The sequence below is a fragment of the Rhipicephalus microplus genome, chromosome 2, assembly GCF_043290135.1.
Source record: "Rhipicephalus microplus isolate Deutch F79 chromosome 2, USDA_Rmic, whole genome shotgun sequence".
NCBI classification, from domain to species: Eukaryota; Metazoa; Arthropoda; class Arachnida; order Ixodida; family Ixodidae; genus Rhipicephalus; species Rhipicephalus microplus.
This window is the reverse complement of record NC_134701.1, coordinates 224,120,059-224,137,287: the sequence shown is the minus strand read 5'-3', so window position 1 is coordinate 224,137,287 and position 17,229 is coordinate 224,120,059. Positions and strand designations below refer to the sequence as shown.

The window sequence follows — 17,229 nt, the reverse complement described above, 5'->3', positions numbered from 1 at the left end:
GGAGCTTATGTAAAACTGACCCTAAGTCTCCGGGAATTTCCGCATGAATGAAATCGGAAACGATTACCATAATGCATACGTAACCGTTCAGAGTGCGGGTGGTTTATCTGTGAAAAAAAATATATATATATACGAAAAAAAGGAGATTGTTGACTGTTTTTGAGAGTCTGAGGTATCGAACGTTGGAAATCTGAGGTGACGCTACATGCGAGAAGTTTATTTTTGATGACAGTGCCCTCTGTGTGTCTAGCGGTTTTTTTTTATCAATCACATATATATGATGTCTATTGCATCTTTTTAATTTTTTTCAGTAAGTGGCTGGATATTCAACTGTCTTTTTTTTTTCATTTCTAAAGTAAAGATAGCATTGATGTTGTTTTCATTCGCAGATATTCTCGAAACCTCACCTGTAATACTGAATTTTATCAAAGTAAGTCGTTCTTTTCTTTTCAATGCGTTATTATTCACAGTACCTTAATCGCAATTGGTGGTCACGATTCGTCAATAGTGTCGCGATTGTTTGTTTAATGCCGCTGCCATTACGTTTCGTTTTACTCAAAAAAAGAGGTGCCTTTTGTGACTCTGTACGAGCCAGTGTTGTTGTTGAACCGATGTGAGCACGTGTAAAAGATACATCTGTACCTTGAGTTTGATAGCTGAATAAAATAAGATAAAAAAAACAAAACACCTGACAATGTCAAGAGATTTTGTTGGGACATCCCCTCGTTGCCGGATGAATGTTACGTCCTTCCACAAAACAACAAAGGTCCTGATATCTGTTTATTTTACAGAAACAACGTAAGTGCCCGTGAATACAACTGATGAGGTGCAACACACAACTGTGTACAACGCCGCCCTCATGGAGCAGGCCCCACCTACTCTTGCTACACCATGGTATGTGTAGTCCACAAAAGTGAACAAAAAAGCGTCGCTTTGCTAAGCCACGTGAAGATATTCAGGCATCATGCACATCCTAATGCACACTGATAAATATACTTCTCGCAGTGTGTGATGACGTGACCGGCTGAAATAAGTGTGGTGCAAGGGATACGCGTCCATTGGGCAGGCAATAAGGGGACATCTACGTTATGGTAATAATAATGGTAGCAATAATGTTAATCCGAGACACGTATGTGTCGTTGAAATAAGCCGGACACATTTGCTGTCTATACGATATCCCAAAGACTTTTCGTCTCAGCGGCATTTATCGTTTTTCATCTTTGCTATTTGAAAACAGTAATTGCGTCATAAACACGCAGTCCAAACTCTGAAGTGTAACACACACAAACAAGTTTTGCTTTTGTGAACTGCGATTTAGAGAGTGTTCTCAAATCACTAGGACAGCGTGTATGTGCACGTTTGTCATATTGCCACTGCCTGCTTTCTGCATTGCAACCACCATCTAGCGCACCTGCGCTACGGCGAATGCTTACGCTCTATCTGTCCCACTGCAGGCGCAAGATAATTACGCGGGAACAAACTAATATATGAACATGTACGAAAGACATAAGTAAATAGCACCCTAAAAACAGCGCTACGCATTTGCCTGCTGGACGCCTGTAAAGTCATTAATGGTGATGCGGTGAAAACATTACCCTGCCTATTATTTCATTTCTTCAAGAAACACACACTTATCGGCCTCAACTTCATTTCTAACGAATGAAGAATGTTTTCGACAATGTACGCTGAACCGTGAACTACTGTGAGTTTACTACTCCAGTCACTGCATCAACACCACTACTAAAGCAGTATCGAACGTATTACAATAGAAGCATGTTGTACGTCTCAATTACAAAGAACCATGATTTAGTGCGTATAAAAAACCCTTGCAGATCATTTTCAATCATACAAAAGTACTCTGAATTAACCTTTTTTTTTCGCTACTTGTTCAACTTCATTAGCGTCAGGAGAAGAGTCATTCACCTGTTTGCACATGAAAATTCACTTGAAGGAAATTCATACTGATTGCTCAGACAGCCAACCAAATGATTGTTCTTTTTCGCCTGATTCCGTATTTCAGTCGACAACTTTTTTTTTTTCATATGTAGAAGCTCCGAAGCTTTCGCGCTCATAAATCTGCATAGAAATGTGTGAAGGGCTATTTTTGTTTTTTCACAAGCATTTCGCCACCATGCGGATTTCCAACAGTAGAATTTGTCACTTTCCATATTAGGAGCCACGCCATTTTTTCAGCCCAGCTTACACCGACGCAGTCACCAGCTGAGTGAGTATACATCAACAACGCCCTTGTCTCCGTTCAGCCTTTAGGCGAAGCTCTCGCCGTTCTGTGTCCTCTGTGCTACCGTGAACTTCTGCAGCTCGCCGCGGATGGCGCTGAGCATAGCCTGGGTGGAATCTCGGACGCTTGAAGTTATAAGTTCACCAGGATCACCCCTCCGCGGAGACACCAATTCGTCATCCCTGCTAAACTTGCAGTCCTGGGAAAAAAAGAGTTTTACAAGCAGAATAGGTTAGTACAGTAGCAGTCTCCTAGCCTTTTCAGTCACGGTGTGTACATATGGATACACACCAACTTCAATGGCACGTCACGCACCGCGTGTTTTATCAATTGGCTCGAAACTTAGTGCGCACATTCGTGCACGTCTTCTGAGGGGACGAATGTGCGCTATCATTTACCTTCGTTATAATGCGCATTGCTTCGCAGGATACACTAACACATTCGACGATTGCTCGGCATAACGCGTTCCAGGACCAACGCGAAAAGTGTTTTTTTCTTCATTTGAAACAAATAGAACCAAAGACAAACTGTCTATGCTTTTCGGGCCTAATAGTGGGTTCTTATTATGAAAGTACTGACGCTGAGTGGTGGCAGAACTTTTAGATAACTAGTTACACATTCATGAACTTCAATTACTAAAACTCGAACAAAACGACGCTTTCCTTCATTTTATTACTTGGAATGTATTACCTAATGCCTTTGAATAGTGCCACGCGAATCAGACTCGTTTCTGACAGCACCACATGATTCGTGACTGAACGGGATAGAGATAACTAGAGGGGGCTTCTGCATTGTGATCGTTCACCCACTAAGGGAATGATGGGTAATACGTGAATTTGCATGCTCTTCGTGCTTGTGGGATTCGCACACACTCGTGGCTTTGCTTGTTGTGCTTTGATTTTATTCGAATAAAAGAACGGACCATCGCAAACTTCGTGATCCTATTTAAATTGGTAAGCCTAAAAGTAAAACTGAAGTACAACTGCTGAATATTTGCTGATTGTGGTTTCGTGACTAAGAGGCTACAAGCCACTCGAATCCAAACGGACACGAAAGTACAAAGATTCGACAAATTATTCGCTCTGCCTGACGGGTAGTGCACAAATTTGTCTAATCGTCACACTTTCGGCTTCGTTCGGCCACGTGTGGCTTGTAATAATTTCCATGCTGGCTTGCAACTCCCATAGACACCAGCGCCAGAGTTCACTCTAGTGTACCTATAGCAAACAACATGGACAGCGGTACTCAATCGTGTGTATTTCGGGGACCCCTTGTGGAAGTAAGGCAGGACCACTTGCAGTAAGAGAGAAAAAAGCGAGGAGGGCGTTTTATAATGTAACACAACAGGCAGCACAAAATAGGTGTCCCTCGTTTCAGCGTGGCCAAGAATGGTCAAACTAAAGTGACGAGGCGATCAATCTCAACAGGTTGTAGAAAAATTGTGCAGTCTGCAGACAAATTCCGTGTGCTTATAACTGCGCTTCCTCTTCAACTTTGCAAGCCTGGGCAAAATTATGTCATAAAATTGCAACAAAAGCTGTACATCCATCTCATAAAGGACTGAAAGTACAAGTCAGCCTCTCTGCAATGCAAAACCATTAAGCGTCAAAGCATACCAAAGTTTTCAAGGGGGCTACTGTCACTGCACATGGTATGCCTTCAAAAAGTGTTTTTTTTTTTTATTGTTGGTTCTTCCAGACCACTATACATGGCTTCTCGGACGCTCACTTGAGAACCAATTTCTTAGGGTCAAAGAATGGCTGTAAATGGGAGACGAAAATGGGAAGCAGAATGACTGTTGTGTTCTGCTGCTGACGTAATGCCTTCAGTTTTATTCCCAGCGCCACTGTATGTGCAGTTCGACAGCATGAAAAGTATAAATGCTCATGAGGTTAAGGTAATTAGGTGGTGAAATTTGATTGAGAGATGCCCACCAGCCTACATGTCTCACTAGAAGGCTTAAATCAAATCAATTGGTAAACCAACAAATTGGCGAATCGATCAAATGTTAAGGATACGTTTTCATCACGTAAATTTGCGAAATGCGCAACACGAGTCAGTAACTGCGTCGACTCACCAGGAAAGAAGTTTGTGCGGCAGCTTCCGAGGTCTTGTAAATCGACCACACCACGCGGGGTTTTCCGGATGCCAGGTCGGTAGTCTGCGTCGGTACATCCTTCTTCTCAGGTTCTTCTTCCGGCGAGAAAGACAATCTATATGGTGAGTCGGAAAAGCCAGTGAACATCTTCCTTTGAGCATAACGTACGGGAGCACTCTTTTCACTCCATGGCATTGGCGTTCCTAGATTTAGTGACATGTGTGGTTCTTGTTACGCATTGTAATACCGAAATCTACTCATGCAGTTTTCTCAAAACGACGGTTTTGCAGTTTTCTCAAAACGGCAGTTTTCTCAAAACGACGGTTTTCTCAAAACGACGGTTTGTGCTAGTTTTCTCAAAACTAGCACGCGTGCGTAGGCAGCGTTCGGTTACTCGCCTAAAGGCGAGATGTCAGGCTTAAACAGTGATCATTCGCATAGGCTCATACGTATCTCAAATTGAATGGAAACGCTGCAATTCTTAAGCATGCACAAAGAACTTCTCTGCCTACCTTCCTTTGCGCCACACTGCCCTCTTTCTGCTGAAAGTAAGCGTTTTTTATGTCTATTTCTTTCACGTCGTGTCATTTTCTGCACGCTTAACGTTTTCTACAATAACCCACTCAATCTCAAAAACTTATAGGGCGGTAAACAAGAGCAAATCATTTTTCGCAAGTCATGTTTTTTTTTTTTTTTTTTTAGGGAAGAAGCCTTGTTTTTGTATTAAGTAGTTGATCTAGAACATCCACTCACACTTGCGGCCGGTGAAAGACATTTGACGACGAGTTCTGTTGTCTCGGCACCTTCAAACTGCTGGTCCTTCTCATTGCCGACGCAGATGGAGGGACGCGCTGCCTGCGGAGGCTGCACCAACACGCGTTGAAGGAGAAATAATATATCATGTTTCGATGTTCATTTTTTTGCGCAGCTTTTACTGAGTTTTCATCCTCTTCGTCTCTTTTTTGCCTAGACACAACGCTACCGTATTGGTATAGATTACTTACTCTGAAACGATAAATAAAAGTTCGGGATAGCTCTTTATATTTTTTGGCGTACAAAACGGCACTTCATACTCCCTTGTAGAAAAAAGCAATTACGTCATTAACTCGGATTCCTCACTGTCAGGACTCTACCCAGTCGCCATCGCCCTGCTGTTATTCTTTCATTAATGTATTTTATGCTCCATAGCTTTCTGATATTTAGTACACCCGTTATACGCTGACTGATGCACCGTCAATCGTAAACTATCCATTTCTTAACGGATAACAAATCAGCAGAAAACACAAGACACTGTGAGAAGAAAACGATAGCATATGACTGCATTCCGACCCCGTCTTTTTTTTTCTTTTTTTTTTCAATTTTGATAATGTGCCAAATAGTCCGACCCTTCGCCATGGTATTGATTCCTTGGCGTACCACTTCGTCGATGCCACCGGAAGTGTTTACATTCTCGCTCAGAGTGGTGTAGCAAGGGGAGGGGGATTCAAACGTCTCCGAAGTTTTGTTATTTTGCTAGCCCGTGTGTTGTTCCCCCACCGCAGTGTTCTAGTGGCTAGGGAACTTGGCTGCTGACCCGAGAGTCACGGGATCAAATCCCGGCTGCGGCGACTGCATTTCCGATGGAGGCGGAAATTTTGTAGATCCATGCGCTCAGACTCGGGCGCATGATAAATAACCCCAGGCGGACAAAATTTTCGGAGTCTTTCTCTATGGTGTCTCTCATAATCATATGGTGTTTATGGGACGTCAAACCCCGCATACAAATCAAGCACACATACATACATACATACATACATACATACATACATACATACATACATACATACATACATACATACATACATACAAATCAAGTACACATACAAACGTGCGCAGGTCCATCAGCTAAGGCTGAACAACCCCCAAAAATTCTGGCTACGCCCCTAAAACTGTAGAAGCATTAAACGCTGGTCTAGATTGCACAGGTTGGCAGAAAAGTTGAAGCTCACTCAGGCTCACTTAAAAGAGTTAATTTTGTCTCAGGGCTCATTAAGGCTCAGACTCACCGAAATGTTCCTCAACCGAGCTTGCCCCTCACTCAGAGTCACTAAGCTTTTTTTTTTCTCATTCTGAGTCACACTCACCGCGATATCACTCGGCTGGACACACTCAGACTCATACTAAAGGCTTGACGTGATAGAGTTTCCTAAAATTAACTAGAGGAAACTCTGGTGCTGGAATCGTTCAGTGACCATGGGAATGATGGGTAGTGCACGGATTTGCCTAGTCTTCGTACTTGGGGGCCTCGAATCACACTTGCGGCTTCGTTTATTGCTGTCTTTCGTTTTATTTCGAAGAAAAGAACGAACCCTTTTGAATTTCGTGACCCAGTTTAACATAGTAAGCCCAAAGATTAAAGTCGTCAAGCGCAACCACTGAGCATTTGCTGATTTTTGTTTCGTGAGAAAACAGCTCCAACTAAGCCACATGAGCACACACGGGGCCAGAACTACCAAGGTTAGACCAAGCCATGTACTACCCATCATTCCCATGCACGCTGAAGCACCGTGTGTTGCAGCTCCCATAGACACTAGCGCCAGAGTTCCCTCTAGGGTATATATAGGAAACTATGCTTAACGTGAGTCTGAGTGAGCCTGAGTGAGTCAACTTATCAATTTCGTTAGCGTGAAATTCACTTTTTTAATCTTGATGTCAGCACTGTTTAACGCCATCATCTCACAAAACTGGTGCTCTACGATACGCCTTTTGGTATTGAACCTTCAAATAGGAGTCATCAGTGACTTCCATCCAGCAACGACATTTTTATGCAGCACGCAACAACTCACACAGGATATTTTTATCGAGAAATTCCCGTGAAAGAGCTTACCAGGGTGTCATGAACTCTGGATGTTAAACGACACAAGAAATAAAGGAGTACGAAAAATGTTTATGGGGAAAAAAGCGGTTATGAAAAGAAACCCAAGTAGCAGGAAGGAAGGAAGCAACAAGAGGGAGAAGGCAGGAACGTTAACCAGAAAGACATCCAGTTGACTACCCTAAACTATGGGATAAGAGAGGGGGACAAGAAAGATGAGAAAGAGGGAAGAGAAGGCAAAGAAAAAAAGAGGGACTGACAGTTTTCACTGCAGCGTGTAGAAGTCCACCGCTAGTCAGAGGCATTCACACAAACCCGTATTTCTCAAGAAACACAACAGAGCTTTCACTGCTTTGTGGGCAGTCGAGGGATGTGGACGCTGCTGTAATAGCAGCTTCACAGAAAGAGATCGATCATACAGTTGCCGCATTGCGTTGGCAAGCACTTATCTGTCTGAGGCAAATCGAGTACAGTGGCACAGCAGGTGTTCGATATTTTCATCGGTGCCGCAAACATCGCATGCCGCACTGTCAGTCATTCCGATTAACGTGGTATAAAGCATTCGTGAAAGCAACTTTCAGCCAAAGGCGCAAGTAGCAGAATAGATAATAAACTACGCCATAGCAGCACAGAAGTCCCTTAGACATAATATACGGTGGGAAGCGCGCGCACCGGCTGTAAAGAGATAGTGTCATGTGCGCAGTAGCGGTGCGCGCCGCCCATTTGCGCTCTTCAAAAGGGCTAGCGTGCGCGCTGCTCGCGGCAGAAGTGCCGGGCCAGCCACGAACAACAAGTGCTATCAGCCAAGCTGGCTTATTGCAGCTGCCCGAGGACCATGATCACTACGCCGCTGTCTCGTCCCTGGTCCAACCCTCTCGTATGCCGCATTCGGATAATCAAATTATTGCTGTTTGTTTGACGTGGAGCCTCCGTTGTCCTTGTTTTAACTACGAACGGGAGGTAGCAAGCCCGATGTTCACAGTTGGCGCCCAGCGTGGTTTCGCTCCCGCCCGTAGGAATGGCCCGGTGGACGTAGGTCCGGTCCTTTTTTTGTTTTGTTAGCCGAGTTTCTCAGTGACAACTGCAGGAATTTCTTTTTGAGCATGTGTTTTTTGCGCGGTATTTTTGTCTTCCCGTGGCACAGGCAGACGAAATGACGCTTCGATCCGGGACGAGCGTGGCCACCGGCGACTAGGAGGACTCATCACTCCAGCCGTCAGAACAGCTGCTCGCGCAGCAATTGGACATATTGAATTCATCTTGTTGCTGAGTTGTGCGACACGGTTGTTAACCGCGTGAGCAGTCTGGCCGTTGAGCCACAAAAGGTAAGTGAGCCACAGCTCCGACCGTACGTCGAGCTACCCACGTATACGGGATACGACGACCCGAAATCAGAAAACTGAAGTGGACAGCTATGTCAGAGCTACTGGCGCCTCGCAAGCGCACGTGATGGTTCGAATCCTGTCTTTGGCTTTACGGGATGCCGCAGGACGATGGCGGCTACAATCACCTTTCACCACATGGGCAGACATTGAAAAGCGCTTCCGAGAGGGATTGCTGCCCCTGGGTACGAGCAGTTAGTCCCGTTGAGCTCAAACTGAGAACCCAAAGAATGAAAGTTTGGTCAAGGACGTCTGGACTATGCAGGAATTGCAGCACCGACTGCCTCGGGAAGGGACTAAGTCGCTCGGGTCATTCGGCCGAGTCATCCCAGGTGCCGGCCATTTCTTTACGAGCGCACATTCGTGACCCTTCAGCATCTGGCCCGGGAGGCCCACGGGGTACAAGACGCCCTGTTAGCTGAGAACACCTGTGTGCCACCGCCGTCACCTCTACCTGCTTTTGAGCCGTCACTGCCCTGCGTTCCCCCTTTGCCAGTCCTTCATGCAACCTGACGAGCTCAAGCACAGTCGCGGTGGTCTCCTCCCGCGCCTTGGACCCCTTCGTGTAAGAGAAAGGCGGCGTGGGGCCCCATTCAATACAGTATCTGGGGTGAGCTGTTCCTGAGAGCAAGTGTCCCTAGAGCAGCGTCCAAGCGCAGAGCGCTCGCTTCGTAGTCGAGCCAAAGGGCATAGTTGGCCGGACCCCAAGACTCAGTATGCCGGCTGCACAAGTCCTACACGAGCCGACTGCGACAGGCACTCCTGTGATGGCTACTCCAGGGGCCACTCCACCGAAAGGCGTCGTTTCAGTGATAGGCAAACTGGCCAACGCAGATGTCTGCAAGTCGTATGCTACCAGTGCGGTCAAACTCGCCATGTGAGGCATCATTTTTTTTTTCTTTTGCGACGTAGTGGAGATAGAGGTCGTTTGGGAAACTGCTGCGGCCGACAACACTTAACACTGACAGTGTGTATCAGCCCGCAGCCATCAATGCCAAGAGCATAGAACGCTGCTTGGTACGTGCAGATCAGGAAGATCTAGCTGGCGAGTCAGTCATCATTTCCAACGTTGGCCGCATAGCGCGGGTGCAGGTGCCTGAACCGAAAATGAAAGTTAAGGCACTGGAAATTATTGTACCGACACTTCTTGATACCGGCTCGGGAATCTGTTTAATCAGTGACGCGTTTTTGGAACAGTGTAAAGCTCGGAAGCTTCGTAACGCAAATGTTCACTTGCAAATGGCATCAAACCACGTATCAAACGCTGAAGCTTGTGTTCGCTTGCGAATAAGCTTTAATGGGAAAATGAAGCGCCAGTGATTTGTTCGTTTGCCAGGTCTATCAGTGTCATTGCTATTCGGTCGATATTTTCTTGCAGTCGAGAGGTTCGCGCTCAACTTTCTGGCAAGAGGCTTCCACCTTCATGGACAGTCCGAGAAAACACCCCTTGCGGAGGATAGAGTTTCAATTTTATGCCTGTACCAGGAAATACAGAAGGCGCTGCAGCCCTGCACAACACTTAGCCACCCGCAGTCAAGCAAGCCCCCGGTGAATTCGAGGGAATGAACCGCCAGCGAAAGCAGCTGAAGGCCGTGTTGATATCATTCTCTGGAATAATCACAAAGCATCCTGGGAAGGTCAATGCCCTTATGCATCACATCAGTACTGGCGACGTTGACGTTGCAACCCGAAACCATTGAGCCAGCACAAGCGAGACCTTCTCTACGAAGCCCTGTACGAGATGATCGACGCGAGATCCATGCGACCGTTGAGAACACTCCGTGGGCCTTCCCAGTTGTACCGGCCCCAAATAAAGACGGTACAGCACGTCTTTGTGCGGATTACCACAAGCTCCACGCTATCATGGTGAGAGATTCCTATCCTTTTCCAGCATTATTAAGCATAATCTATGCGCTCAGAAACGTGATGTTCTTCACCACTATCGATTGCTCTCGTGGGTACCTGAAAATCAAAAGTTCACCCTGATGATATACCAGAAATGGCATTCGCATGCCATAGAGGCTTGTTTGAGTTTCTGCGTATGCCTTTTGGTCTTTCTAACAGTGCGAGTTCCTATCAAGCGCATGATTGATATGATCCTATAGGTGATGCAAAGTTTATTTATGCACCGTGGTATCTTGATGCTGTGACGGTATTCTCACGCACATTCAGATAGCATCTGGAACACTTACATGCGGTTTTACAGTGCATGTCAGCAGCCAGTCCAACAGTCCCTCCCAGGAAATTGCAGCTCGCAACGTACTTGGCTTTGTTATAGACAATGGTGTACTAAAGCCAAACTGAGATAAGCTCCGCAATCGCAGATTTTCCTCTGCCCCCATACACTAAGATTTTGCAGAGGTTTCTTGGAATTATTGCTTTTTTATCGCGATTTCATTGCACAGTGCTCAGACATTGCTCAACCACTAAAACGGCTGCTGAATGTATACGCGCTAAATGTCTCGGGAGCAGTGAGAAACAAGCAGCTTTGATTCGTTAATATGTGCCGTTTAACGTCCATAAACCACCATATGATTGAGTGACGCCGTAGTGGAGGGCTCCGAAAATTTTGATCAGCTGGGGTTCATTAACGTGCAACCAAATCTGAACACACGGGCTTACAGCATTTTCGCCTTCATCAGAAATGCAGCCGCCGCAGCCGTGATTCGATCCTGCGGGTCACCAGCCGAGTACCTTAGCGACTAGACTACCACGGCGGATCAACAAGCAGCTTTCGACACGCTTCTAACAGCGATAACCAGTAATGCCTCCCTTCAGCTGGCAGATATAAACAAACACTTTTGTTACAGGCTGATTCAAGTGATTATGGCCTTGGCGCAATACATTCACAGCAGTGTGCCGGTGCTCTGACGCCCATTTCTTTGGCAAGCCACACTTTGACTGGTGGGAACGCAACTTCTCGGTGACAGAAATAAATTTCTGGCCATCATTTTGCAATAAAGAATTTAACTTCGGGTTGGACTCGGTTTGTTATTCAGACTGACGATCCAATGTTGTCTTGGTTGAAATTGTTACCTAATCCCTCCAGGCGATTGACCCTACGGGAGCTTACTTTGCAGCACTGCGAATATGTCCTTGAGTACAAGACAAGCAGCACTAACACCATTGCTGACGCACTTTAACGTGCGTCGTTGTCTATTGAACCCAGTAGAGCTGGAAACAGTTTGTTTGATCATGACAGCACCTGAAACCATGCATTCACTTTTGGGTTGTTTAACTGGCTAAACAGCAGCTTCTCGTAGTGCACCACTGTGATGACCTCTGTCGTCGAGTACTAGAAAAGCATGCGGCTTGTGATCGAGCTGACACAGGAAGCGCCAAGCAAACGCACTGCTTCTGCTTACCGAAGGAGGCCTCTTGTTTCGGTATTTTCCCAAGATTTAAGATAGTAATGTAGGATCACCATTTTAAGTTGTTCTTCCGCACAAACTTCACATATCTTTCATAGCGTACAACCACTACAGTGCTTCAACTGGTCACTCTACAGGTCAAAAAACTCGCGAGAAGCTGTGTAGTATGATGACTTCCCGTTCACTTTGTCCCGTTCACTTTGTCATTCCCGTTCACTTTGTCAAAGGGTAAAACCACGTGGTGGTTTACCGTTGGAACAATGTGATCAGTGGAGAGTTCATCGCCTTGGCAAATATTAGCATGTTAAGTTATGAGCTCGCTTCCAATGAGTCCGCGGCGAAACCAGTGACTGCTTGTTGCGACTGACCATTTCGCGAAATGGGTCTGTATTCCTTCGCGCATGCTGGCTTCACAGGAAGTATGGTACTGCCGTCTCAAAACGTTCTCTTGGTTTGAATTTCCTCCTTAATTGGTGACGGACAACGCGTCGTACTTCACCAGCATGGTGTCCAGATTCTTGTGGCGCGCCCTGGGAATTCGTCATAAGGGCACGTCTGTGTATCACCAGCATGCCAACATCGAGGGAATGGTAAATCAAAATAATAAATCTATGGTTCGCCCACATACCGAGCGTCACAAATACTGAGACCTGAAACTGACAGATATCGTTTGCTACTAAAAGGACAGGGAATAGCTAAACAGGTTTCACTGCAGCATAAGTTAGCCTAGGCAAAGAATCGACTTTTTCGTAAGACGGTGCTCTTACATGTAAAACCACTTCTTCAAGATTTGATTAAAGGTTTGCAGGGGACTGGCTTACCGGCGCAGTACAACAAGATAGAAAGAACCACGATATATCCTGCATGAAATAGGCCGGACAAAATGCTAAACGTCGGAAGAATATTGATTTTATGCATGGTAACTTGCTGTTTAAACTCACCCTCGAGTGATGCTTCGAAAGGTCCTTCAGCTTCCCTAGCAAACAGGCCAGACGGGCTTCATAGAGTCACTCAGAAATACAAGCTTTTTTATATGTTGGCAGATTGCATGACTAATGAAATGTATGACCATATTCATGTCCCCAATCTCAAACCTTTTTTTTTTCTGCACGACAATATTCAGCTGCTGGGGATCAAGACACTCCTCACCAGAGCTTGGCCACCCAGTCATCAACACCACTGTGCAAGTGGTACCACTTGGGTCCGGGGTAACTTAAAAGGGCTGGGTTTGGGGAGATGACGCATTTGCTGCTGCACTTGCGCTAGCTATTCTTTTTCTCCCGAAAGTACACGGTCGCTATGTTCGCCTCGTTTCTTGGCGCAACATACATATACTTTTGTTAGTGGCGAGAAGAAAATGTTTATTGGCTGTTGTTTGTCCTCGCTATGCTTTAGGATCCCTGCGAGCAGACATTATGATCCGACTTACGGTCCCCACCCCGTTTTCTCGAGGAGGGGAGGGGGGAGGGGTATGGAAACAAAGCACACTGGCTCTCCAGAGATCGCACCACGCGTTGCGCAGTTGCGGTACGCGTGGCCCACCAGCGCTCTTCAAAAGAGTGAGCCTGCGTTCTGCCTGCAGGGTATGGGTGCCCTGGCTGCCACTAAGGACGAATGCTGTCACCCGCGCTGGCCGATTGCTCCTGCCCCGAGATTGCGGTTGCCCCGGTGCTGTCTCGTACCTGAGCCGACCTTGCCGTATACGGCCTTTAGTTATATAAGTTGTGGTTTGTTTTGACCTGAAGTTTCCGTTGCCTGCTTCAACTTCAGACGGGACGCAACCAGCCCGATACCAACAATACACAAATAAAATTGAAAAATAAAATTGAGAAAACATTTGAACCTTGCTTACCCGCCCACTCCTTCTGGTTACACCCCTGCCTGCGAGCGTCCATCGACGCGTACTTGAGTCCTTGCATCCACCTCTCCTAATCATTTTCCTTTCGCCTTCTCAACTATCTCATCATGCAGAGAAGGGAGGGCGATGAGAGTGAAGATACAACAATAAAGTTTGTTTATTGAAAAAAAAACCACACTGCCCGGCTATCTGTCTTCTCGTTTAGACGCCTCTCAACACCTACTTCGGTGAAAAGTAGTTGGCAAATCAATCTTGTCAGCCAGCTAGCGTATTTCAAAAAATGGAGGGATTGATGTCTTGCATAAGACTTCGCGATTTTGGCATGAAATTGCAAATAAATCAGTTTTGTCAACACTCTAAAAGAAGGAGTCTCTAATGTACCGGCTTTTTTTTTTTTGCGCTACCAAATTTATCTTAGTTACGAACGAACTCGCCCAAGGAGCAGTTTTAGCGAACTCTAATAAATTCCACAATGATAACGAAACTGGTGATTTTCGACAGCTGTGTATCTCTTTTTTCAAGGAGGCCAAAAAACTTTGTGTGAACCGAGGCTCGAAAACACAGATTCAGCATTTAATTTTGAAGATTGAGCTACACAATGTACAGGACCACTTTTAAACCATGTTAACAAGCCCGTGACAGTGGCCGAGTGTGGAAAGTTTCCAAGTTCAAACCCAGAGTGCGTGGGTCTGAATCATGGTGCCAGTAGTGTTGAAAGAAACGAAAGCCACAAGGTGACGTGGGTAACAAAAATAAAACGCCAAATTCCATTCTTTATTTTTATGCATGACTTGCAGTAGTGAGCAGACCAAGTTTTAAACACTCCGTGCTATGCCATTCTGGTAGCCGAGAGCGTAGAGTGTTTAGTTCATAACCGAAAGGTAAGTGATTCGAATCACAGAGTTGGCATAGGTGAAACACCGCGAAGTCACCCGGATACATTACTGCCGAAATTGAGGTGTAGCCTACGTGCTGCCACATAAATTGCAAATCTGGTCTGACGTATTGCGGAGAACAAATTTGCGAGGGGCTGTTGTAGGCTATGAAGTTACGGCGGGCCTTTTCCCACCGTAAAAAAAAAATGTTTGTTTTTACAAAAACGGGGGACCAGCTCTATAGCGGCATGGGACCGTGAGGGCTGGTGTGCCCCTGTCGCAAAGGTGGCTCAAGGTAGAGTGTGCCAGAACTTCAGAATATAAAATTTTGAAAGCTCTAAAGATTTTTAGCTTGAAAGTGGGCCTACAGCGGGATTTGAGCCACCGACCTGCTGGCTAGAAAACGAACACGCAACATCTAAGCTACTGTCACGCGGTGATATTCAACGTAGATTGTTAGACTGATCATCATCTTCAATATCTTTAGAAACTGATAACCGGATATGACCTTCAATGAAACTTGCGAAACTTCACTTAAGTTGGGAAATCGGTGCAATGAAGGCGATTCTGACATAGAAATGAGCCATTTATTTTCACTATGACATAGCTAACACGCAGCTATAGTCGTATCTTAGTTTCATAACCGAGAGGCCACTGGTTCAAACCCCGCGGCCGTCCTCATTCCCATCATGAGTTAGTTAGAGGCTTTCATATATTATTTTCAGAAGCTTTATTTTCTGAAATTACTAGATACCTCTGCCTTTGAATCAGGTGGCCCCAGACCAGCACTATGGGTATTGTACCGGGTATTTCCTGCAGTGGAAGCAGACGCTCATACGTATTTTCCGAGCTAAATGTTTCCTGGTGCGTTTGCTTTCCTGCACTACACATCCAAAAGCAGTACAAAAAGTTGAGGCCTTTATCATCCATGATAAGGCTCAACTTTTGTTTGACGTCACCGCTTGAAACGATGCATCCAGCATGCATATTTTCCGATCTGAATGTTCCATAGTACGTTTGCTTTCCTGCTATGGATGTCGAAAAGCAGCCGAAAAAGTCGAGGCCCTTATCACTGATGATAAGGCTCAACTTTTGTCTGACGTCATGGCTCAAAACAATGTAGCCAGCATGCGTAAATGGGAAGATAAAGCTCAGGAAATACGCATGCTGCGTGCATCAATTCGACCTGTGACGTCAGACAAAAGTTGAGCATTATCAGTGATGATAAAGGCCTAAACTTTTTCGACTGCTTTTCGACGTGCATTGCAAGAAAGCAAACGTACCAAGGAACATTTTGCTCGGAAAATATGCATGCTGGGTGCATCGTTCCCCGCTGTTAAGTCAGACAAAAGTTGAGCCTTATCATGGGTGATAAGGGCCTCAACTTTTTAGGCTGCTTTTTGACATGTATTGCAGGGAAAGAAACGTATCGAAGAACAATTCGTTCGAAAAATATGCATTCTGAATGCATCAGTTCTAGCTGTGACGTCTAAAAAAATTCAGCCTTATCATGGATGATAAGGGCCTCAACTTTTTTTACTGCTTTTAGACATGTATTGCAGGAAAGGAAACGTACAAGAGAACATTTAGCTTGGAAAATACGCCGTCCGGGTGCATAGTTTCGCACTTTGACGTCATACAAAAGTTGAGCCTTATCATTGGTGATAAGAGCCTCAACTTTTTTACTGTTTTTCAGTGTGTATTGCAGGAAAGCAAGCGTACCAGGGAACAGTCAGTTGCGAAAATATGCATGCTGGATGCATCGTTCCGAGCTGTGACGTCAGACAAATGTTGAGCTTTATCATGAGTGATAAGGCCCTCAACTTCTTTTATTGATTTTCGACATGTATTGCAAAAAAGCAAACGTACCAGGGAATATTTAGCTGGGAAAATGCGAAAAGAGGGGCTCGCGGTTCCATGCGTCAAGTTGCCACTAGGTGGAGGGTGATAAAACTTCAGAAAATAAAATCTAACACGCTCTAAGAAACTCTAGTTGGAAATAGGTCCGACAGCGTGCTTCGAACCACCAACCGTTATGAAACGAACACTTAACCTCTCAGCCACTTGTACATGACAGGCGTGTGCAGTCTACAATGTTGATCTTCATCCTTAAAAGCTTTCCAAACTGATAACCGGACTTGACCTTCATAGAAACGTGAAGAACTTCACCTATTGGTATAAATCGATGCAGTTAGAGTGGCTCCAATGTGGAAACCAGCCTTTTTTACAGCGAAAGCTTTTATGTGATCACAGCAATGGTAGCGTGCAGCGCTGTAGTTGTCCTGCCTCCGCCGGTGTCCCAAACCACTATTGCAAGAAATAAAAAAGACAGTAAATAAAAAACCAAGGAAACAGTGGAATTCAAACCCGGTTACCTGCGTGCCAGCCCAGAATTCTACCACTGAGCCACGCCAGTACTTGAAACTACATTCTCTATTTCTTGTTTTAGGCAGGCTTGATATGGAAAGTAATTGCGTTAGTGTGAGTAATGAAGCATTTCAGAACAACAAAGGAACAACCAGGCGCCACAACATGCGGATTGCGTAACGAGT

General features: G+C 45.4%; 1 protein-coding gene and 1 long non-coding RNA gene across 2 annotated transcripts in view; one reads left to right on the top strand and one right to left on the bottom strand.

Moving 5' to 3' along the window:
• Positions 1-767: 767 nt before the first annotated feature.
• LOC119169555 (uncharacterized) overlaps positions 768-17,229 on the bottom strand; it is a 59,982-nt gene continuing 43,520 nt past the window's right edge. Inside the window, exons 12-14 of the mRNA XM_075876405.1 lie at positions 5,091-5,201; positions 4,317-4,452; positions 768-2,438 (exon numbers count right to left, since the gene is read on the bottom strand). Of these exons, the coding sequence (XP_075732520.1) occupies positions 2,265-2,438; positions 4,317-4,452; positions 5,091-5,201 (421 nt within the window). The 3' untranslated portion in view covers positions 768-2,264. The remainder of the gene's footprint in view (positions 2,439-4,316; positions 4,453-5,090; positions 5,202-17,229) is intronic.
• Positions 7,975-13,974, top strand: LOC142787249 (uncharacterized). Its single transcript, XR_012889252.1, has 3 exons — positions 7,975-8,227; positions 8,336-10,439; positions 13,527-13,974. It is a non-coding gene; the product is annotated as an uncharacterized LOC142787249 (long non-coding RNA).